The 26,977-nt window shown below is 34.5% G+C and overlaps 1 protein-coding gene across 1 annotated transcript in view; it reads left to right on the top strand.

The window, feature by feature from the left end:
- The window catches only part of LOC101888252 (guanylate cyclase 32E), a 214,722-nt gene that overhangs the window by 39,108 nt on the left and 148,637 nt on the right, over nt 1–26,977 (top strand). The window contains exon 2 of the mRNA XM_059124627.1: nt 8,651–9,215. Coding sequence (XP_058980610.1) covers nt 8,766–9,215 — 450 coding nt within the window. The 5' untranslated portion in view covers nt 8,651–8,765. The remainder of the gene's footprint in view (nt 1–8,650; nt 9,216–26,977) is intronic.

Genomic DNA, 26,977 nt, shown 5'->3' with positions numbered 1-26,977 from the left:
AATTCCTATAAATGAAAAATAAGTGGTTTAAAATAGCAGAGTTCAAGTGATTTCTCTCGCATGACAATTGACACAGTGATAACGGAAAAGTTCTGAAAAATATTGTGTATGAGATCTGTATGCAAAGAAAATTATAATTTTTCAAACCGCAAAGGAAAAATCTACATTGACACTATTTTGCCCAGAGGATTGGAATCTCCAGAAGTTACAGCTATAGTCATGAAAATTTATACATTTTAGGAGTCGAATAAATACCCTTCTTTCTAAGTCACCCGAAAATTAAATCGGAACAGAGGAAGATATTGAAAATCGAAGTAAATTGTCGTTACGCATACCACACAATATATAACTAAATTGATGGCGATATTTTATCGAACTGATAAATTAATGAGAACGAAGTGTCAAATATACGAAGTGCCAAGTCAAAAGCAAGGAGCTGAAGTTTGCGAATAAGGCTGTCTTCCTTTTTTTCTTGGTTTTTTGAAAAGTTCTATTTTTTAAAAAAATGTGTTCGAGTTCTCTCGGGTTGTCGATTTTTAGTCACAATTCATTTAGAAGACAATCACAGAAAGCTGAGTTGGATTTCATTCAAATTATAAGCGAAAAAATGATTTCGAGAATATTAGACAGAAACAGGCCTACAAATTATATAAAAAATATATTTGAAATCCCTCAAAATTTTGCGGCCACCGTTACAAAATAGAGTTTAAATGTGAAGAAATTTTAAATAATTTTCGTAGAGCCAAATGTTACTCAAAGAGAACTACATATGTCGAAATAAACTTATTTTGAAAAGAACACATTACGACAAATATACAAAAATTTGTGTGTGTTTTTTTTTTTTTTTTTTTTTTTTTTTTTTTTGTAAAAGATGCGCATGATTATGTCCTCTACCATGGGAAAACTTAAATTATTATGAATTTATTTGTTATAAAATCCGTAAATTTTGGGGCTTGAAAAATTTTGTAGGACCAGGGTTTTTTTTTTTATAGGTAAGCACAGCGAGGCCAGCCGATTTTTTCATTTTGCTGTCAAAACATAATTTTTTAATTAAAAACGTCCGAACTTCCTTCTCCGCTATGTTAATTAAACTAAAATGAAATAATGAAAAGAGTTCTTCTCCCATGTTAACTTAGAATATCAAACCATTTTATTTAAAATAAAAATATAACCCAAATAGCGATAACTAAATTATCATATAATTTGTCTGGAAACTGTGGCAGAAGCCTTCAAAATATCAAAAATCGTGAGGTATCGTTAGTGGACCGTACGAAAATTTTTCACAAGGAGCAAGGACAGACCTACCAAGAACGTCAATTTTCAATTTTTTTAAAATGCCGAAAAAAAAGATGCTGTTATATGAGGCCTATGGGAAATAGTGGACCCCGTTAAAAATATTTTTTGTAGGGAGCAAACAGACCTACCGCGAACTCCAAATGTAAAGTTTCAGCTGATTTGGTTGGAAATTGTGGCAGAAACCTTTAAAACAACGAAAATCTGGAGGTACTGTTGGATGGGGGCTATACCTAAACGTGGACCAATAAAGCCCATTTTCAGTACAAATCTTCCTGCATATATAGTATAAATCTTTGTACGAAATTTATAAGCTCTGGATTAAATAATGCGATTTCAACCGACAACCGACAACCGCCTCCTGTATCCCATATTAAATTGGCTTTGTTTTAGAACCTTCAAATTACTCAAGAGTAGTGGAATTCTCCAACTTATTTTTTGAGTTACCGGCAAAAGTTAATAAAACTAAATTGCTTATAATTTCGGTAATCAACGACATTTCTCGGTAAATTAGCGACAAAAAAGAAAAAGTAGTCGCTAAGACCTACCGATATTGTCAAACGCAAATAAGTTGCGTCAAGTGCTATCAACATTTTGAGTTTCAACATTTTCGATTTTTGTCGATAACTCCAATATAGGGGCTAAATATAACAATTTTGCGAATATTTTTTCTACTTCTCTAAATTTTGAAATATTTAATTACAACCACTTCGGCTAGAAAATATGTCCAAGATCTTAAACATACCGAAAAACCACCCGTCTAAAATTTGTAACAGGTTCTAGGTCCTGTGACGAAGATTTGTCCACGTTTTCTTATAGACCCCATACAACGGTACCTTCCGATATTTGGTATTTTAGGAATTTGATGGATGTGATTTGAAAATGCGTCCTATATTTGTGCGAAGAGTACTAAATACTACTGACTACGGTATTGGCCTGGAATCCCCAAATTTGACGCTGAGTTTCGGTTTGTATCTGGAATTGAGATATTGATCTGGTTTTAGAAATATGTACTATAATTGTAAGAAAGGTATTAAACAGAATAAAATTTTGTATTGGAAAAAGAAATAGAGTTGAAATTCTGAAATTTGATATAGATGTCACTGTTGGTGCCTTTTGTTGAGATATGGATATGTACTACAATTGTTCGAAAAGTACTTAATGGTACTAATTTTGAATCACTGTGTCTAGGATGGAGAGATGTATTTTGTTTTCTATATGTGTATTAAATTTGGTATTGGGTGAAGGCATAGATTTGAAACTCGGAAATTTGATATACAGGTCACTGTTTGTTTCTTGGGTTTACGGATGGAGACGTTTAAATAGAGACAGAAAAATTGGATGTGGGTCCATTGTGCAATGGGTTTACTTATATTCTCCTCGGTAAACTTCAAAATTAAAGATTTTGAAAACTTTTTGTTGTTAAAGGTAATTTTTCTCATAGACAGAAGTATCCCTTAAGATCTATTAATACGAAATTTGAAATGTCGCTAAAATCATCAAAATACCGAATAAAGGGAGGTATATGGGGCGCCATACGAAGACATGGACCTGCATATGGATTTTTTTTCCATAGGTTGTAGTAACCATTACAATTTCGAATTCGAAATTTGACTCAATTCGGCTGAATGATGTCGCTAAAATCATCAAAATACCGAATATCGGGAGGAACCGTTATATGAGGGCTATACGAAAACGTGGACCGACATGGTACATTTACGAACTTAACCTGCCTACTGAAGGGTCTATAATGAATATTTCGAGGATTTACAAACAGAATGACAAAGCTATCATACCCTCCATAGATTGGTGGAAGGTATAACATGTAAAAAAAACTGTAAGTTCAGCCGGGCCGAACTTTGAATACCCTCTACCATGTGGAATGAATTTGGCAATTATCAAAAATAATAAAATCCGTTAAAACTTCTGTTAAATCTTAAAAAAAACCGAATGTAGCTATTATATTAGGGTCTAAACGACGACATGAATCTGCGTAGGTAACATTTGTCATAAGCCATTACAATATTCAAATGCGAAACTTAAAAAAAAAATTGGTTATAATGTCTATAACATCAAAATACCGAATATTGGGATGTACCGTTATACGGAGGCTATACGAAGACGTGGACCTGCACAGACAAATTTCTTTCGTAGGCTGTAGTATCCATTACGAACTTCAAATATCAAATTTGAAACAATTCTGGTGAAAAGTGACACTAAAATCAATAAAATACCGAATATCGGGAGGTACCGTTATATGGGGCCTCAACGAAGAGGTGAACCTGCATAGACAATTTTCTGTCTTAGCCTGTAGTAATCATTACGAACTTTTAATACCAAATTTGAAACAATTCCGGTGAATAAATTCGCTAAAATAATCAAAATATCGAATATCGGGAGGTACCGTTATATAGGGGCTATACCAAAACGTGAACCTACATGGCCCATTTTCAATACCAAAAGTCCTGCAGACATAACATACATTTGAACAAAATTTTTTCAATCTACTTCAATTCGTTCGGAAGCTAGAGTGATTTCCACAGACGAACAGACGGACGGACATCGCTAGATCGACATAGAATTTTATGCTGATCAAGAATATATATATATACTTTGTGGGGTCTAAAATGTGTATTCCGAGGTGTTACAAACGGAATGACAAACTTAATATACCCTCCATAGAACGGTGGAAGGTATAAAAAGACCTAACACAAAGTATTGGGACGAAAATAAAATTTTAATGTGGGCTTTTCGCTGACGAAGTAAAGGCCACTTGCTGGTAGATAAAAAATCTCAAAAAACTTCCTTTACATAAATTAAATTTAAGTCTTTTTTTTTTGTTATTAAACAACATTTTTCTATAGCATTAATATTCCGAGGTACATACTACCCCGCCTCGTCGGGGTGTAGGTTTCCAAAAAACTCGAAACATAAGACTTCATTTATAAATAACCAATGCCAAACATTGGTTTAAATTTTACACACCATTTCATTTAACGGCAGGATAACGCCAATACACATTCGCACACACACACATATGGTGTTAAAACAAATGCTACCAAACACAGAAAAACGATTTTACGAAGCAGCCGAAACGATCCAAAAAATACGAAAGTGCCTTGTCCGTTGCTAGGACACGGCAGAACAAAAAGTCAGTTTGCCCACAAATATTTCCATCAGTCTACAGTAGGATACTAGTGGTGTTAAACGGAATTTAAACATTTAACCGTTGTTCGTTCAGCAAAATCCTAGTTTAGTAGTGTGTATATGTGTGTGTGTGTGCAATACATGTACAACTACGACAATTGTATTTCCCTTTCGACAAGATGTCAACAAGTCATAGATATAAACAAATTAATTTAATAAATTGTTCAAGCGAAAGTGGGAGATAGAGATAAGATATTGCAGAATTCCCTTTGGCATTGAACTAAGTTCAAGTGTTAGTGTCTTAGTAAATACAGTACGGAATTGCATGCAAGACATGAGTATGTGTGTGTGTGTGTTGTAAAATAATGCTTTTCAGGAAAACGTTTATTTAATTTTATATGTAAATGTGGAATCCTCTAATGGCGGGAGTACAATTTCTTAGTTTGCTAAGATCGTTTCGACGAAGAGAGAGTAAAAAAATAAATCGCATAATTTGCTATTTACAAATTATAAATAATGCAAAAGGATTGTTGTTGCACATCGGGGAGGATTGTTAGGGAACATTTTTAAATGTGTTGGATTACATTTGAATCTTAGAAAAACACGGCACAAAACTTTAGAAAAAATATTGATTTATCGGAATTTCGTAAGATGACAGTTTTTAAACGGTGGTCTAACTTAAATGGTGCTATTTTCATCTCCTATTGAATGGATTTCTCGAACTGAAAATACCCTCAGCTTCGCAGTTTTTCTACCCTACACCACAAGGTGGCCAAGGTATTGTGTCTTTGTGCATTTGTTTGTAATAGCCAAAAGGAAACGAGATAGACCCATAGTTCCTTTTGATGATCTGCATAGAATCACATTCTAAGATGATTTATGCATGTCCGTCCGTCTGTATGTCCGTCTCTCCCTGTGTTTTTGTAAACAAAGTACAGTTCGCCATTATTGCCATATCCAGATGAAATTTTGCACAAATCATTTGTTTGGCTTAATAACGAATCCTATTGAAATTGGAGATAATCAGTCAAAATTTAGATATAGCTCCCATATATATCTTCGTCCGATTTGTTTTTTATTGTGCACCAAACGTGTAATATTAGCCCAAATGGGATGGAATTCTGCACATACGACCAGATTAGGCCTGAAAATAAGTATGCCAAATTTGATGGAAATCGGTTCAGATATAGCTATAGCTCCCATATGTATTGTTCATCCGATTTGTTATTTTTGTCCTCCGCAGCCGTAATATGCACTCTGTAACAACAATATTTGGGGAAATATATCAAATACAGCTCAGAAAAACATTTGCTAAATTTTATTGAGATCGATTTTGATTTAGGATTTGGGATATAAAGAGTGATTTGTTAAGAGCTTGATAACTTTTTTTTAAAAAAAAAAACGTATAAAATTTGCAAAATCTCATCGGTTCTTTATTTGAAACGTTAGATTGGTCCATGACATTTACTTTTTGAAGATAATTTCATTTAAATGTTGACCGCGGCTGCGTCTTAGGTGGTCCATTCGGAAAGTCCAATTTTGGGCAACTTTTTCGAGCATTTCGGCCGGAATAGCCCGAATTTCTTCGGAAATGTTGTCTTCCAAAGCTGGAATAGTTGCTGGCTTATTTCTGTAGACTTTAGACTTGACGTAGCCCCACAAAAAATAGTCAAAAGGCGTCAAATCGCATGATCTTGGTGGCCAACTTACCGGTCCATTTCTTGAGATGAATTGTTCTCCGAAGTTTTCCCTCAAAATGGCCATAGAATCGCGAGCTGTGTGGCATGTAGTGCCATCTTGTTGAAACCACATGTCAACCAAGTTCAGTTCTTCCATTTTTGGCAACAAAGCATCGAACGATAGCGATCGCCATTCACCGTAACGTTGCGTCCAACAGCATCTTTGAAAAAATACGGTCCAATGATTCCACCAGCGTACAAACCACACCAAACAGTGCATTTTTCGGGATACATGGGCAGTTCTTGAACGGCTTCTGGTTGCTCTTCACTCCAAATGCAGCAATTTTGCTTATTTACGTAGCCATTCAACCAGAAATGAGCCTCATCGCTGAACAAAATTTGTCGATAAAAAAGCGGATTTTCTTCCAACTTTTCTAGGGCCCATTCACTGAAAATTCGACGTTGTGGCAGATCGTTCGGCTATTCATGATGAAATGTCAAAGTATACTGAGCATCTTTCTCTTTGACACCATGTCTGAAATCCCACGTGATCTGTCAAATACTAATGCATGAAAATCCTAACCTCAAAAAAATCACCCTTTAGCTCCCATATATAACTTCGTCCCATTTGCCATTTTACAGTGCACCAAACGTCTAATATTTGTCCAAATGGGATGGAATTTGGCACTTACGACCGAATTGAGTCTAGAAGCTAGTATGTCAAATTTTTCGAAGATCGGTTCAAACATAGCTATAGCACCCATATATACTGTTCATCCGATTTGTCATATTTGTTACCCACAACCGTAATATGCACTCTGTAACAACGATATTCAGGGAAATATATCAAATACAGCTCAGAAATATATTTGCCAAATTTTATCGAGATCGGTTCCGATTTGTATATAGCTCCCATATATATCTTTATTCGATTTCAAATTAATTGTGCACCAAATGGAGAACACAAGTCCGAATTTAAATGATACAAATGCTTCGGCATATTTAGTCCTTTGAACTTTAAAATATAATTATAATCATAGCGAGTATGATTGAATTCTCCCATAAAAACATTAAATTGTTATGTGGAGCTCTACTAAATTAGCAAAGTGGTGTAGGGTATCATAAAGTCGGTCCCGCCCGACTTTAAGACTTTCTTTACCGGTTTCGTAATGTAATTTGCTCTTCTAGTGAAGTCAATTATCTTCGATATCTGGTGATGTATTATTTTTTTAAATAATTCCTGCACTAGTTTTTAAAATTGTTTTTATCACACGGTGGTCTACACTTAACAAAAAAAAAAAAATAGTATATATATATATATATTGCACTTTTATCAAAAATATGCACCTTTTCTCAATCACAGACACCAACAGGGCCCCTAATATCAAATATCGGGATTACAGCTCTATTCCTTTACCCAATACCACCCATATAGTACCATTTTGTACTTTTCATAGAATATTATAACACACATTTCCAAATATTAAATTTCAGAATTGTGTGTCTACACATCACCCAATACCATGTATAGCACCGTTCCGTACTTTTCGTACAATTATAGTACATATTTCCGAAACCAGCTCCATCTACCCAGGATACGCATGACATACGACTTAAATATAAAAATTGTATATTTCAATCACCCAATTTAGTGACATTTAGTACAGATAGGTACAAATTTCCAAAGTGTCCTACATGCCCCAATTCTACACTCCCACAGTAGTCTTAACTCCAAATATCTCCCATATAACAGCACATTCCGATATTCATTATTTTGATGATTTTAGCCACATTATTCACCGGAATCGTTTCAAATTTGGTATTTGAAGTTCGTAATGGATGTTACAGCCTATGACAGAAAATTATCTGTGCAGGTCCACATTTTGGTATAGCCCCCATATAGCAGCACTTCCCGATATTCGGTATTTTGATGATTTTAGCTACATTATTCACCGAATGTTTTTTTCAAGTTCCGCATTTGAATATAGTCATGGCTTATGATAAAAATAGTCTTTTCAGGCCCATGTCGTCGTATAGACCCCAATATAACGGCTACATTCGGTATTTTAAAGATTTCAACAGAATATTTAACGGATTTTTTTTTTTTTTTTTGAAAATTGTCAAATTCTTTCCAAAATTGCCAAATTCTTTCAAAGTTCGACCCGGCCGAACATACAACTTTTTTACTTGTTTGTTCTAAAAGTACCCTTCAAGGCCAATTTAAGCTACACCCAACTAGATTTGTTCAATGGAAGAATAAAACTAAACATCTTTCAGATCAGACATGAGCCAAGTTTTATATTGCAGACGTTTAAGTATTTAAATTTACACACCACCCAATGCCGTTCTCCCAGGTCTTTCGAAGAAAATCAGGAAAATCCAATATACCAAAATCCTCTTTGGATATAATGATCACATATTGGTGATGAAAAATCCAGCAATTTATAAACACACAAACAAAAATATACCTTCCTTGGAATTTAAAAATATGATTTATTTATTTTTTTTTTTTTGCATGTGTTCCAATATAGAATTGTCATTTGTGGAAATAAAAACGCCTCAAAACAAAAGAAAAATATGAAATGAAATAAACTTCAAGTAAAAGACGGAAAAAAAAACCTAAGAAGTTTCATTAATAAAATCAAAATGGATAAAACAATTTTTTTAATTTATGCAATTTTTTGCATAACGAGTCAATTAAATGCTCAACAGCATTACCGCAACAAAACGGCAACGATGGCGGTGACAACAAATGGAGTTTTAACAACGTCAGTGTCTTCCTCGCAGCAGCAGCAGCTACTACAACAACCAATTCCACACTCCCAGCCCCTGATGATGAATGAATCTATAATTCCAATTGCCGAGGCGGTGGCTGCTGTGAAGCCCTTAATTCAAACCAAAAGTAACAGCAACACAAACAACAATAACAATAACAACAACATCAATGTTATTAACAATTACAATGTAATGCAACGCAACCACCAGAGTCGCAACCACAACTACAACCGCAACAACATGAACAGCAACACCAACAACAACAATAAGGATGCGGATAATATTGTTATTGGATTTCTAGCCGAATACTCTCAAATGCGGGTAAGTGTTTCGAAACGAACGGAAAAACTATCGTATGTATTTTATTACAACTAACCATAAATATGAGATTTGAAAAAAATAATTGGAGGGAAAATTCTGTGTGGTATTTTTTTATCCAAGGACTGACATTTTCTGGAAAAAGTAATTATGATGCACCACAAATATTTCAAGTTTTAATGTTTCAGTCGAATATTATAGATGAACCTTGACGAACCATCAAGAACTTTAGTAAGGTTCACTTTAACTAAAAAATGTTCAACTTAATTAATGAAGTGTTTCCAGGCAATGAAAGATGAGAGTTCATCAGTCTCTGTTGGACCACAAGAGATGGGTAGTATAATGAAGAGGCTCCAAAAAAATGCGATATATGTTAAAAATAAAACCAGTAAAGAAAGCCTTATAGTCGTGCGGGGCCGACTTTATGAAACCCTACACCACTTTGCTAATTTAGTAGAGCTCCACATAACAATTAAAAGTTTTTATGGGAGAATTCAATCATACACGCTATGATTATAATTATAATTTAAAGTTCAAAGGACTAAACATGCCGAAGCATTTGTATCTTTTAAATTCGGACTTGTATTGACCATTTGGTGCACAATTAATTTGAAATCGGATAAATATATATATGGGAGCTATATCCAAATCTGAACCGATCTCGATAAAATTTGGCAAAGATATTTCTGAGCTGTATTTGATATATTTCCCTGAATATCGTTGTTACGGAGTGCATATTACGGTTGTGGGTAACAAATATAACAAATCGGATGAATAATATATATGGAGGCTATAGCTATATCTGAACCGATCTTCACCAAATTTGACATACTAGCTTCAATTCAATTCGGTCGTATGTGCCAAATTCCATCCCATTTGGACAAATATTAGACGTTTGGTGCACAATAAAAGGTAAATCGGTCGAAGTTATATATGGGAGCTATATCCAAATCTGAACCGATGCCGATAAAATTTTGCAAATGTATTTCTGAGCTGTATTTGATATATTTCCCTAAATATTGTTGTTGCAGAGTGCATATTACGGCAGCGGTGGACAAAAATAACAAATCGGATGAACATTATATATGGGAGCTATAGCTATATCTGAACCGATTTCGATCAAATTTGGCATACATATTTTCAGGCCTAATTTGGCAAAATTCCATACAATTCGGGCTGATATTACACGTTTGGTGCACAATAAAAAGCAAATCCGACCAAGATATATATGGGAGCTATATCTAAATTTTGACCGATTATCTCCAATTTCAATAGGGTTCGTCCTTGGGCCAAACAAATGATCTGTGCAAAATTTCATATGGATCGGGCAATAAATGCGACCTGTACTTTGTTTACAAAAATACATGGACGGACGGACGGACAGACGGACGGACGGACATGCATAAATCGACTCAGAATGTGATTCTATGCAGATCATCAAAAGGAATTATGGGTCTATCTCGTTTCCTTTTGCCTGTTACAAACAAATGCACAAAGACATAATACCCTGACCACTTTGTGGTGTAGGGTATAATAACACTGTGCGACGCAAAAAAAATTTGCAAGAAAACCCGAGTAGAATATTATGTATGGCTTAAATATGAAAAAAGTGGATCGGTTTTTTGAAAGTATACAATGCGAGGTAATCAACAAGCAAAAGCAAGTAAAAAAGCCGTAAGTTCGGCCGGGCCGAACTTTGAATACCCTCCACCATTTGGAACGAATTAGAAAATTTTCAAAAAAAAAAAAAAAATAATAAAATCCATTAAAAATTCTTTTAAAATCTTTAAAATATCTAATATAAGAAGGTGCCGATATGGGGGGATATACGATATTGTGGTTCTATAAAGACAATCTATGTCTGCGTGTAAAGTACTCACAAGGAACTTAGTGTGTGGATTTTCAAAGAATTCCATTGGAAAAGGTGGCTAAAATCATCAAAATACCGAATAAAGGGGAGTACCGTTATATGGGGGATATACGATATTGTGGACCTATATAGACAATTCCGTTTCAGGGGTAAAGTGCTCACAAATAACTCCGTGTGTGGAATTTCAGACACTACAATTGGTAAATGTGGCTAAAATCATCAAAATACCGAATATCGCGGGGTATCGTTACATGGGAGCTATACGTTATCGTTAACCTATATAGAGAATTCTGTGTCGGGGGGTAAAGTGCTCACAAAAAACCCCTTGTGTATAAAGAACCCCTTGTGACCATTCCGTTGAAAAATATGGCTAAAAACATCAAAATACCGAATATCGCGGAGTACCGTTATATGAGGGCTATACGATATCGTGGACCTATATAGATAATTCTCCGCCGAGGTATAAAGTACCCACAAGGAACTCTTTGCGTGGATTTTCAGACAATTCCGATGAAAAATGTGGGTAAAATCATAAAAATACCGAATATCGGGGGGTACCGTTATATGGGGGATATACGATATCGTGGACCTGTATAGACAATTCTCTCTCAGGGGGCAAAGTACTCACAAGAAACTACTTGTGTGGATTTTCAGACAATTCCATTGAAAAATGTGGCTAAAATCATCAAAATACCGAATATCGGGGGGTACAGTTATATGGGGGATATACGATATCGTGGACCGATATAGCCCATCTTTGAACATTACCTGCCTGCAGACAAAAGAGAGATCTATGCAACTGTAGCGTGATTACAACAGACGGACAGACGGACGGACAGGACTAAATCGTCTTAGAATTTTACGTTGATCAAGATTGATTATTTCGATGAGTTACAAACGGAATGACGAACTTAATATACCCTCCATACTTTTTTTGGTGGAGGGTATAAAAAAACATTAAGTTCGTCCGGACCGAACTTTTAATACCCTCCACCCACAAATACCAATTTTTAGACTATTCTTGGGAAAATGTGGCAAAAATCATCAAAATACCAAATATCGGGAGGTACCGTTATATGGGGACTATACCAAAACGTGGACCTATAAATGCAAAGTTTCACCACCGGAGCTAGAACCCATCATGACCTACAAGTACCAATTTTCAGACAAATCCGTGAAAAAATGTGATAAAAATCATCAAAAAAAAAATCATCAATATATATCGGAATGTACCGTTATATGGGGACTATACCAAAGCGGGGACCGATATATCTCATTTTCAAAACCAACCATCCTAGACACAATACAAATTATTCAGCTTTGTCAAATAATGTGGACTGTATCGTGATCTCAGCAGACAGACAGGGATGTTACAAACGCAATGAAAAAGTTAATATACCTTCATTTCCAAGGTGGAGGGTATAAAAAAGGGCGGGATAGTTACGTCCATTTGAACCTTTTTGAAAATCTTGCAGTTAATATTCATTCGAACCCATTGGTTTAGGTAATTATTGTGTTTGGGAGCATTAAAGGAGTCTCATAGGTCCTTTCCTCCGAAATTGTTCAAAAACTCCTTTGAGATCACATCTAAGATAAAATCTTAACATATCAATATATTCTGCAAAATTGTTCCTTATAAAATATGACTATAGATCTCAGAATACGCCAGTACTTCAAAAATCAAAAATTACTTAAAAGTCAGAAAACGCTTTCGTCCATGCTGAATTCGTTCGTATGTGCCAAAATCCATTTGACCATTTGGCGAACAATGAATCGTGTAAAGACATATATAGGAGCTATATCCAGATCTTAACCGATCTCGATAAAATTTGGAAAAAGTATTTTTGAGCTGTATTTGATGTATTACCTCGAATATTGTTAGTATAGCTGTGGAAACCAACAAACCGGATGAAAAATATATATGGGAGCTATAGCTATATCTTAATCGATTTCCACCAAATTTGGCGCACTTATTTCTAGGATCAAATTGTTTTTTTTTTGTACCAAATTCAATCCTATTTGAAATAATATAAAACATTTGGTCCATAATAAAAGGCAAATCGGACGAAGATATATATGGGAGCTATTTCTAAACTTTGACTGATTATCTCCAATTTCAAAAGGATTCGTTTTTCGCGACATTGTTTACAGAAATACATGAACAGACGGACGAATGGACGGACATGCATAAATCGACTAAGAATGTAATTCTATGCATATCATCAAAAGGAACTATAGGGGTACCTCTCTTCCTTCTCTACAAATACATAATACCCTGACCACAGTGTGGTGTAAGGTATAAACAATATTTCTGCCAAAAATAAATCTATAAAATCTTCCAACATAAGTTCTACTGATATCTCTCCAGAAAATTAAAAAAAAAAAAACATAAAATCTGAAATTTAGTGTAGTTTAAAATCCGTAGAACTATTATTTTCATTGTACCCTACACCACAAAGTGGTAAGCGTATTATGTGTTTGTGCATTTGTTTGCAACGTGGGGATGGGAGCAAAATAGACCCATAGTTACTTTTGAGGATCTTCATAGAAGCACTCCGTCAATGTTTTCTTGTTAAAAAAATGCAGGTCGAACTTATTATCCGATTGAGATGAAAATTTCCAAACAATATTTGTTAGGCCCAACGACGACGAACCCTATTAAAATTGTGGATAATCGGACCAGATACAGCCCAGAAATACTTCTGCAAAATTTGAACAAGATCGGTTCAGATTTGGATATAGATCCCACATATATCTTTATCCGATTTCGGGTTAATTGTGCCTGAATTTTGGTATAACCCACCGAATTCAGTCTAGAAGCAAGTAAATCAAATTTGGTGAAAATCGGTTCAGATATATCTATAGCTCCCATATATATGTTTCATCCAATTTGGTGTTTAAGTCCCTTACATTCGTAATATGCGCCCAACAAGAATGACGTTTAGTATTATATATCAGATACAGCCAAACAATACCTCTGCCAAATTTTATCAAGATCGGTTCAGATTTGGATATAGTTCGCACATATATCTTCAACCGATTTCGGGTTAATGGTGCACCAAATGACCAATATTAGTCGAAATTACCTAAATTTTGGTACATCCGACCGAACTTAGTCTGGAAACAAGTACATCAAATTTGGTGAAAATCGATTCAGATATAGCTATAGCTCCCATATATGTTTCATCCGAGTTGGTCTTCAAGTCCCCCACATTCGTAATATGCACCCCACAAGAATGATATTTAGTATCAGATATTAGATACAGCCCAGAAATACCTTTGCCAAATCTTATCAAGATCGGTTCAGATTTGGATATAGTTCCCACATGTCAGTCTATATATATGAATATATATATATATATATACATATACATACATATCTCAACTGATTGCGGGTTAATTGTGCACAAAATTGTCAAAAAGTCCTGAATTTTGGTACATCCGCCCGAATTCAGTCTAGAGGCAAGAACATAAAGTTTGAAGAAAATCAGTTTAGTTATAGCTATAGTTACCATACATGTGTTTTATCCGATTTGGTGTTTAAGTCCCCCACATTCGTAATATGCATTCGACAACAATGATATTTGGTGCCAGAGTGTGTGTTATAAAACTCGGTAATACCTTTGCCGATTTTTATCAGCATCGGATAAGATTTGAATATAACTCCTATATATATCCTTAATCTGATTTCAGTTTTATTGAGGAAATAATTGCTAATATCAGCCAAAATGGAGAGCATTTCGGGACTACGTTTCTTTTTTTTTGGAACTCGGCTCCGATACATATAGTTTTAATATAATCATTCTCCAAGGGATATCATGCACTCTATAGCAAACTATAACTGCTTTAAAGCCAAATGTTGATAGGTGGTAGTGGTTTGGTGGTACTTCAAATAAATTCTTTTGTTACGGGAGGTCTTTTATTTCGCATATTGGTGTGGGGTATCATATAGTCGGCCCTGACCGACTTTTGACTTTTCCTTACAAGTTGATACTGGGCTTAACTTGGTCGAATGTGCTAAAATCCATCCTATTAGGCCTAATCTATATCTATAAAAGAGGAAAATGTTTGTTTGTTTGTAATTTATGGACTCGAAACCCGCTGAATAGATTTTCCTGAAAATTTCCATATATACTGCAACATCGCCTGAAAGTAACATAGGCTATATACATTTTTGAATTTCCACTTGGAACTGGAGATATAGCATCAGAATCGGAGGTACCTCCCAAAAATTTAGATTTTATATGCACATATCTATTGATTGGTTGAAGATACAGTCTCCAAATTTGGAATACGTAACGGAATTTGGAACAAAAATAAGTTTGCCAAATTATATTGTAATCGGTTCAGATTTGGATATAGCTCCCATATATATTTTCGACCGATTTCGTTTATTTGATGCCTCAAACACAATATGAACGTTCGATTCCAATGAAATTTGGAATGTGTGACGGGATTTAATCCGAAAATAAATTTGTCAAATTATATTGAAATCGGTTCAGATTTGGATATATCTCCCACATACATTTTCGGCTGATTTCATGTATTTGGTGGACCAAACACGATATGTATTTCCAATTTTAATGAATTTTAAATAAGTAACGGAATTAGGAGCCAAAATTAATTTGTCAAATTAAATTGAAATCGGTTCAGATTTGGATATAGCTCCCATATATATTTTCGGCCGATTTCAAGCATTTGATGCACCAAACACGCTATGTATCTCTAATTTCAATGAAATTTGGAATGTGTAGCGGAAATTAAAACAAATATACATTTGTCAAATTATATTAAAATCGGTTCAGATTTGGATATAGCTCTCATATATATTTTCGACCGATTTCATGTATTTTATGCACCATACACGATATGTATGTTGGATTCCAAGGAAATTTGGAATATGTATCGGGATTTTGATTAGAAAATAAATTAGTCAAATTATATATATATATTTTCATATACATATATTTTCCGCCGATTTCACATATTTGATACACAAAACACGATACGTATATCCGATTTCAATGAAATTCGGCATGAGTGGCTAAATTTGGTACAAAAATAAATTTGACAAATTATATTCAAATACACTCAGATTTGATTATAGCTCCCATATATATACTCAGCCGATTTCACATATTTGACGCACCCAAAGCGAGAGAGACAAAATCTGGCACCAGAAAAAAATGCCAAATTATATTAAAATCAGTTGAGGTTTGGATATAGCTAACATATATATTTCGGGCGATTTCATACATGTTATGCACCAAACATGATATATATGACCGATACCAATGAAATTCAAAATGTGTGGCGGAATTTGGTTACAATAATAAATGTGACAAATTAATTGGAAATTGGTTAAGATTTGGATATAGCTCCCATATATATATTATCGGCCGATTTCATGAAAGGTGTGGCGGAATTTGGTGTAAAAGTAATTTTTTTTAAATAATATTTAAACCGGATCAGATTGGGGTATGATTTTAATAAGAACCATGGACCCACAACGCCTTAGGCTAACACTAAAAAACAACACAACAATTGATTTTAAATACGCTTATTACGGCGAAGTATGTTGCTACCTCGAATTCACTAATTGCAATAGAAATGCCACTCAACTTTAAAAGATTGCAGTTTACTGCACGCTTGGCATTTGCTATGAAATAAATAAATCCGAAGGACAAACCCTTCGTGTATGTACGTCATGTTACTGTTTTTCTAATGGTTTTGGTTATTTACGCATTAAAGTAGTGCAATATTTTTTTTTTTAATTTTTAAATATGTTTTTTTTTAACCAACATATATTCGTAAATAAAATTTTGCATGCATATAAAATCAAAAGGGGTAGCGAAGCGCACCGGGTTCAGCTAGTATTACATATATGTCGAAGCTATATCTTAATCTGGAACAATTGTCACCATATTCAAGAGATTTCGTCCTTGGGCCAAACAGATGGTTTTGGAAAATATCATCTGATTCGGGCAATAATTTTTTTTTTAAAATATAATTACGCAAATTTGCTGGAATATTAAATATCCTATGTAAATATTGAAAATACTATGGTATCCCGAACAAACAAGCCAACACTATTCTATTCCTTATTTAATTATTTGTCTGTAAAAAGACTAATAAGATTAAAAGCTTATTAACCAAACAAATGCCAATTAAGGAATTCCGGGTGAAATGTTCCTCGAAAAATGATTGGAAAAGTGTTAATTAGCGTAATTATCGCATACATTTTCCGGAAATATTGCATAGCATCAATAATCTCCTCATGTTATTGGATTTATTCCGGTTATTATTTATATTTCAATTGATTGATTCCATAAAAAGTAATACCCTTACCACTATGTGGTGTAGGGTATATACATGCAATATATTTCAGGGTGTTTAAAGTAACAAAGAATTAAATCAACAAGGAATTATGGGAAACAAGTTAAAGAGCAGTCATTATCAGTCGGTCAGGCTGGAGTTTTGAAGAGGGTTTCTATGGAAAATGTGCGAAAACCCATAAAAGTACAGAGTATGGCAGAGGGCTAGGTACCACTTAAGAGCTTGGCAAACCTATAATATAAAAAATATGGTGTAAGCGATTAAAATACAGAGTACCCCAATAGGGCTACACCTCAATAGGAATTTTATAGTTGTTTTTGTGCAATTCAGCATTTTCCATCCAGTTTCTCAACCGCCGACCACCCCCCCCCCCCCCCCCCCCCCCCTTGAATATTAAATTGGGAAAATTCGATTATCTGAAATCATTTGGGAATATAAGGTACATATATTCTGAACATACTCTTCGAGAACTTTTTTTTTTTTTTTTGAACTGTGTCCACATTTTTACACCCTCCACAATAGTATGGAGGGTATATTAAGTTTGTTAAGCCGTTTGTAACACCTCGAAATGTACATTTTTGTAACACCTCGAAATGTACATGTACGGGACTTTTGGTATTGAAAATGGGCCTTGTGGCTCCATGTTTTGGTATAGCACCCATATAACGGCACCTCCCAATAATCGGTATTTTGATGATTTTAGCGACATTTTTCATCGGAATTGTTTTAAATTTGGTATTTGAAGTTCGTACTGAATACTACAGCCTAATACAGAAAATTGTCCGTGCAGGTCCCCGTCTTCGTATAGCCACCATATAACGATACCTCCCGATATTCGGTATTTTGATGATTTTAGCTACATTATTCACCTATTTTTTGAGATCTGTTCCAACTGTCCTTGTTTGGCCATTTTAGTACTCGAAATGTACAATTTGTTTAGTTTGACAAAAATTATTATTCAAAATTTCATACATTCTACTAAATTTTCAGATTTTCAGACTTTTTATATATTTTTTAGATTTTTCCTTTTCGGAAAGAAAAATAGGAACATATTCAACTTTTACACCCAAAAGTCTTCAAAATCATTCATTTTGAAATGTATCGAGAAGGATATTAGAAAACCATTTCACAATGGACCCACATCTAATTTTTCTGTTCAAAACTGTTTCCACAAACGCTAGAAACCCAGAGTGATCTCAATATTAAATTTCAAAATTTTAACTCTATCGCAATGCGAATTTAGTACAATTTAGTACTTTTCGTACAATTGTAATACACATTTCCAAACCCACCTCCATATCTCAATCCCAGATACCAAAGGAGATCTCAATATCAAATTTAGGAATTTCACTTCTAATCACGGGCACCGAAAGCGACATCTATATCAATTTTCAGTAACAAATTTAGTACTATTTAGTACTTTTCGTCCATATTTCCGAACCCACATCCATATCTCAATACCCGATTCAATAGAGACCTTAATATCAAATTTGAAGATTCCATCCCTATCCCTTAACCCAATATCAAATTAGTACCATTTAGTACTCTTCGCACAGATATGGAACGCATTTACAAACCACCACGAAATCACAAATACAAATACCATTAGTATATATAATATAAAATTTCAGAGTTACATCTCTATTCCTTCACCCAATACCAAATATAGTACAACTTAGTACTTTTCGAAAAATTATAGTTCACATTAGCAAACCCCTCCCCAGATCTCCATTCAAGATACCAACAGAAGCATCAATGTCAAATTTCTAATTTGCAGCTCCGTCTCCTTCATCTAATGCCAAATTTAGTACCATATAGTACTTTGCGTGCATATATGGGACGCATCTCCAACACGTATGTAATCAGTAACCTAAACATCAAATTGCAGAGTTTTACCTCTAACCCTTCACTCAATATCAAATATAGTACCATTCTGTACTTTTCGTACAATTATTGTAAACATTTTTGAAACTATCTCCATATCTCAATTCCACATACCAACAGTGACCTTAATATAAAATTTCAGGATTCTCAGCCAATACCAAATTTAGGACCATTCAGTGCTTTTCGTATAAATATAGGTCGTATATTTACAACCGGCAAATCTCAAACACAAATACCATAAATAACCTAAGTGTCAGATTTTAGAGTTTTATCTCTATCCCTTCACCCAATATAGTAACATTCAGTACTTTTCGTACAAATGTAGTACACATTTTCGAATGCATCTCCTTATCTCAATTCCACATACCAACAAAGACCCCAATATCAAATTTGGGGATTCCAGCCATTCCAACCATTCAGTATATTGCATACAGTTGTAGGACGTATTTCCAAACAATACAGATACAATCAATGAAATTAAAATAAAATTTCAGAATTTTTATCTTTTTCACCAAGATCGAATTTGGTACTAGTTAGTACTTCTTGTACAATTATAGGACACATTTACGAAACCACCTCCATATGACCAGGCTATACATGAAGAGCGACCCTAGTACCAAATTTAAGATTACAAGCACTATATGTTTACCCAATATCAAATCGTACCAAGTTTAGTACTAGTTGTACACATTTCCAAAGACACCTCTTTATCAGAAACCAACCACAACAGTTACTGCCATATAAAATTTCAATATTACGTTTACCTTAAACCCAACTATTCCAACCTTGATTCTCGTACCAAATTTCACATAATAACAAATGTACCATTTTAGAAGTGTAGTACAATTTATTTTAGTAAAATTTTCAAAATTCGAATTTCAGAATTCGAGCACATACCAATACAAAGTAATGCATTTTTAGTACATCTTAGTATTTATGGTGTCCTTTTAGTACCAAAAACCCAGCCTCATCGCACCCCTATGCACCAAGACTCAGCCTCGTGCAAAATTTCAAGGTTCTAACTGCAGCCGATTCGACTGGGTGTTGTTGCGAAATTTAAAATGTAGGTGGGGTTAAGGTCAGAATAGAACCCTATTTCTTTTGAAGAGGATCGCATAATATTAAGGGGTTGAAATGGACCAAAAACTTAAAAATTTCCTGATTTTGCAGCTACTCTACAGGTCACAATTATAGATCAATCGAAGCGAAAGTCAGCATGGGGCTAAAGCTTTGGGCTGGGCAGAAGCCTTCCAATTTTGATGGTCATCGGGTAATATTTAGCGGTTGAAATAGGCCATAGCATTTGTGATAAATAAAAGTCAAATTTTCCATTAAACCGCGAATATTTTTAATGCGGTGAAATCACGAATAGACGAACAGGTCAATTCTGACCGTTACGTAGATGCCGATAGTAAAAATATCGGATATATATAGAGAAATATATACAATGTATATATACAAAGGAAGGGGATGTTAGCTAGAATGCTTATATCTCCAGAATGGCTGGAGCGATTTTGACAAATTTTGTAAATTTGGAATGCCCTTTGGGCATAAAAGTATAAAATCTAAAAAAAAAAAATGGCATAATGAGATGCCAATAATGATGTTAATATAGATTTTGTAGTATTTTGCGACATTTTTTTTTATTTTTTCATATTTTTTATCGCATGCGATTTTTTCAATTTGACTTATAATATTGAAGTATACATTTTGTAATATTTTTGCACTTTACAACACAGGTTGGGGTTATTATTCCTATACAGATTGCAATTATCGTCCGATCCTCACGAAATTTTTAACAAAGGTAGGGTTAGGCTCAGAAGGGCTAAGTCTATTGTTTTCAAAGATGTCCGCAATATATTTAGGGGTTGAAATGGACCAGCAACTTAAAATGTTCTTGATTTTGCATCGGTTATAAAAGTCAAAAATAGAAACCAAAGGACACGAAATCTTGCATGAAGTTGGAATTTAAGACAGGGGGTAGAATGAACCACTACTCTTGTGTGAAAAAATACCAACATTACTTTCAGGCGATAACCGAAATACACAATAGGCGAACTTCTGGCTTTTTTTGCTGATTTCGTTGACGAATATAGCCAAATATCGTAGACAAGCAAATCATGTAGATGAGTCTGAATTTGGAGATGATTGCAAAATATTTAGGGTTCAAATGAACCAAAAACAGAAAAAAAATTCCTGATCACACAATTGAAGCCAATTGACACTCCTGAGAAGATAGTTAAGCACAGGGAAGAATTCTGGCATTTTAGTTGAGCATTGGATTATATTTAGCCGTAAAATGGACCACAAAAACTAATGAAAATGTCCCTGGTCAAATTGCTAAGGGTAATATGTGGGCTGTTCTCCGAGACATAATTTCAAAAGCGAAATCTTCCAAAATGAATTTGGACATGAGGGGGCTTCTCACATATTGTAGTGTTGTAGGGTATCACATGGTCGGCCCCGCACGACTATAGCCTTTGCTTACTTGTTTCTTTTTTTTTTTTTTGAACTAAAGAAATTCTTGGCAGATTCATTATCTCATCTCCTTAATATTGTCATGGTCAATTCTTGCTTCAAAGTAGTCATTGCCGTTTTTTTTTTTTTTTTTGCTATGGCTGAAAATGTCGTTACTTCCAACTAATCAGCCTGACAGCAACTTGTCCATGACTTATCCGCAAAAATTGTTTTCATCTACTCTCTCCCCAATGTCATTTTCTAAACGGTAAAGTATGTGTATCGCCATTTCCCAGAATAGAATGAGAACGTTTTAAAAGGAATGTTGAAAGTAATTCGCTTTTTCGAAAATATTCCATGCAATAGGATATTAATAAAACATAAGTTTCTCTTCTTCAGCTAGACTTGAGAAATAAAGCAAAGAGTTTAAAGTTATTTTCTGGTTAAACAGTTGTTTCCTTCCTTGAATGTTTCATTTGAGAGGAAATTTTCCAAAAAAAAAAAAAAAAAAAAAAAACTTTAAACAAAAAGCAAATTGAATTTCTACGAAAGAAGACTACATACTGAACGCATTTGAGGCGTAGAAACTTTTTTTGCGGATAACAAGAATTTGCTAAAATATCTGCCTTTAGGAATTTTATTCGTGAATTAAATTGTTATTTGGAGAAATTTCAAAGGCTTTGATATTTCCTTGGAAATTTGTATATTAAAGTATTTATTCACAAAGAAAAACAAGTAAGCTACAGTCGAGCGGGGCCGACCGTTGAATACCCTACCACACTATAATAAACGATACAGTTTATATAGGCGAGATACTCGAAAGAATTCCACAAGATATTGTGACAAATAATAAAAGAAACCCATTAGGTTTCATTCTCTAATTTTCGAATAATAGCAACTTAAACTAATTTAAATGGTCTTCCTAGATCTGGAACCAATATTTCCCAAAAACCTATAATCTCTCAGAAGTGGCAAAAGATTAACATTTATTATTGGTTTCTGACTGAAACGCAACTATATGAGATACAGACATTTGACTATATTCTTCAAAGAAAATAAAAATATAGCGATCATCTCCAAAAAGAGTAGACTTCTATTCTGACCCTCATCTTATCCCCATGCAAAATTTCGTAAGGATCGGGCCATAAATGCGATCTGTATATGATATCCTGATATCCTAACTACTTAGTTTTGTTAGCTGTAGAAATATTACCAAATGTTTAATTCAAAATGAAAATATGCCAAAAATATGAAAAAATTGAAAAAATATGAGAAAATTTTAAAAAATCAATATTTTAATCTTCATAGAGATATTTTTATGCGATTTTTTTAGACGTTTTTTCTTTCCTACCAAGAGGTCATTCTGAATTAATGAGAACTGTCGAAATCAGTTCAGCCTTTCTCGACATATAAGAGATCTTTCAAGCATATCTTCCTTGATAGACATATATATCGCACATATTTTGCTATATATCCGATTTGCTGGATGTTAACATCAATGTAAAGGTCAGAAGTAACCTTGTCATGACTTTGTGATTTCGCCGGTATTTAAAATATTAGCGGTTTAATGAAAAATTTTGAATTTTTTCAACTCAAAAGGTATGGTCTATTTTACCCGCTAAATATTATCCGATGGCCACCCAAATTGGTAGGCTTCTTCCCCGCCCTAAACTCTAGCTACATGCGTCGACGGACGGACATACATAGCTAGATCGACTCAGCTAGGCGAGCTAGGAAGATCCATATATACTTTCCTATATGGGAAACCAATATTTTGAGGTGTTACATAAATTCTGGCCCAATCAAACTTATAATACCCCCAACACATAGTGTTGTAGGGTATAACAAGTAAAAAAGCTGTAAGCTGTGTAATATTTTGAGGTATTACATAAATTCTGGCCCAATCAAACTTATAATACCCCCAACACATAGTGTTGTAGGGTATAACAAGTAAAAAAGCTGTAAGTTCGGCCGGGCCGAACTTTTAATACCCTCCACCATTTGGTACAATTTTGGCAATTTCCAAAAAAATAAATTAATAAAATCCGTTTAAAATTCTGTTAAAATCTTAAAAATACCGAAAGCCTAACGACGATGTAGTCCTGCATAGGCAACTTTTGTCATAAGTTATTACAATATTTAAATGCGAAACTTGAAGAAAAATCTGTTTATAATGTAGCTAAAATCATCAAAATACCGAATATAGGGGGTACCGTTATATGGGGGCTATACGAAGGTGTGGACCTGCACAGACTATTTTCTGGTATGGTCTGAAGTATCTATTACGAACTTCACATGCGAAATTGGAAACAATCCCGGTAAATAATGTCTCTAAAATCATCAAAATACCGAATATCGGGGGGTACGGTATATGGGGGCTATACGAAGAAGTAGACCTTCATGGCCCATTTGCTGTTTTATGCTGCAGTATCTATTGCGAACTTCAAATACCAAATTTGGAACGATTCCGTTAAATAATGTCGCTAAAATCATCAAAATACCGAATATCGGGGGGTACCGTTATATCGGGGCTATATGAAGGCGGGGACCTACATGGCTCATTTCTTGACTTAGGATGTAGTATCTATTACGAACTTCAAATACCAAATTTGAAACGATTTCTGTAAATAATGTCGTTAAAATCATCAAAATATCGAGGGGTATCGTTATATATCGTTATACGAAGACGTGGACCTGTACAGATAATTTTCTGTCTTAGGCTGTAGTATCCATTACGAACTTCAAATGCCAAATTGGAAACAATTAAATAATACAATAAAATTATCAAAATACCCAATATCGGGTGATATTGTTATATGGGGGCTATATGATAACTTGGACCTACATGGCCCATTTACGAACTTAACCTGCCTACTGGCAAAATATACATGTGTACAAAATTTTAGCCTTCTATCTCAATTTGTTCGAAAGATAGCGTGATTACAACAGACAGACAGACGGACACACAGACAGACAGACGGACATGGTTAAATCGTCTTAGAATTTTACGCTGATCAAGAATATATATACTTTGTTGGGTCTGACATGATTATTTCGAGGAGTTACAAACGGAATGACAAAATTAATATACCCTCCATAGTATGGTGGAGGGTATAAAAATATGTTTATGGAACAAAATTGAAATGGAACCTCGATGGAAAGAAAATTAAAATCAGGTTAGTTACTGTGTGTATGTAGAGACTGAGGAATGGCCAAATTGACTAACAAATGCCTGCAAATAGTCGGAAAATTTTACGTTTACCAATAATACATTCTTATAAGGCTTTAAATGACCCTTGAGATGAGCTACAAATGGAATCCCAACCTTATATGTCCTCCATACTTTGTTTCACGGAGTGTGTGATATAATCTTATATTGATATGACGAACTTAATTTACACTTATTCTTAATGAGGAGGTATAAAAATAACAACAAACGCTTTTTCGATTTAGTCAGTTTACCTCTGGGTCCTTCTTTTGAACTAACGATGGAGCTTGGAATATTAACGAGTAAACTTTGAAGGCATTTATTTTACTTCTACTTCTAAGACAACATTTTCACAGAGAATAATTATCTTCATACAAGAAGAAAGGACCATCAACTAGTCCTATCCTATGAACAATATCGGTCCATTCCCCCCCAAAAAAGGGTCAACATTTTAAATAATTATAACTCTTACAAATTGTGAAATAAGAGTCCGATAGTCTTCAAATTTCGTAGATCTCAATATATCTTCCAAATAGTCTATACTGATGATTGTTTGTTATAAACCCATCTGATATAAGGTATTTTGAAAGTTTCAGCACCATTTGCCAATAGAATTGGCTATAAATTGGGTTTTCATTGCATAAGACTTCGCCTGCAACAACGAGGCTCAATAAGGCAATGCACCAATATATAATCACGTCACTTGTGTGCACAAATTGGGAAGGAGGAGCCCATGAACGAATATTTCTTTTTCCAGAAAATTAGATATACTTCGTATTTCCCAAATTAGAAAAAGTTAAAAAAAATCAGTCGGTGCTTCCACATTTACACACCTGTACCATCTATCCATCAGATTTAATATTTGTATAGATATTGCAATGTGCGAAGTTTAATAAGAACTAGGAAATAATTTAGCGTCTTTTGAAAGTAAATGATAGTTAACAAGTAAAAAAGGAGTAAGTTCGGCCGGGCCGAACTTTGAATACCATCCACAATTTGAAACGAATTAGGAAATTTTCAAAAAATAAAATCCATTAAAAATTCTGTTTATATCTACCGTTATATACGATTCGTGGGGGATATACAATATCGTGGACCTATATTAACAATTCTTTTTTATGGGGTAAAGTACTCACAAGGAACTCCTCGTGCGGAATTTCAGAAAATTCCATTGGAATATGTTGCTAAAATCATCAAAATATTGAATATCGAAGGGTACCGTTGTATGGGGGCTATACGATATCGTGGATCTTTATAAATAATTCTCTTCCAGACAATAAAGTACTCACAAAGAACTCCTTGTGTAGAATTTCAGAGCATTCCATTGAAAAATGTGGCTAAAATCATCAAAATACCAATATCGGGGGTACCGTTATATGGGGGTATCCGATATAGTCAAGTTCGAAGATGGGCTATATCGGTCCACGATATCGTATAGCTCCCATGTATCGGTACCCCCGATTTTCGGTATTTTTGATGATTTTGGCCACATTTTGCAATGAAATTGTCTGAAATTCCATACGAGGAGTTTTTTGTGAGTATTTTACCGCCTGGCAGATAATTATTTATACAGGGTTGCCCATATTCGACGGACCCATCTGGCAACGCCATAACTTTTGACAGAGATGTCACTTTGCTTAATGACATACCGCGTTTGAAGCGTCAGTCCAAGCTGATTTTTACCATGAACCAATACACGCCACGCGAGCGCTCTGAAATAGTTGAAATTTACATTCAACAGATGAAGTCAATTGTGAAAAATCAACGTGCTTTTAAAACATTAAAAAATGTGAGAAGTGCGCCTTCTAAGAACACCATTAAGCGTTTATACGAAAAATGTTCGACTGGTGAGGCTCTTTCTAATCCGAAGAGGCCATATAAAAGTTGACCAAGGCGATCGGCCGAGAATATCGCTGCCGTACGAACCAGTGTTGAGAGGTCCCCAAGAACATCCCAAAAACGGGCATGGCTCGGTCCAATTTACAACGGATTATTCGCATTGATTTGCAT

The sequence above is a fragment of the Musca domestica genome, unplaced genomic scaffold (assembly GCF_030504385.1).
Source record: "Musca domestica strain aabys unplaced genomic scaffold, Musca_domestica.polishedcontigs.V.1.1 3, whole genome shotgun sequence".
In the NCBI taxonomy this organism is placed as follows: Eukaryota; Metazoa; Arthropoda; class Insecta; order Diptera; family Muscidae; genus Musca; species Musca domestica.
This window is presented reverse-complemented; position numbering and strand designations above follow the sequence as displayed.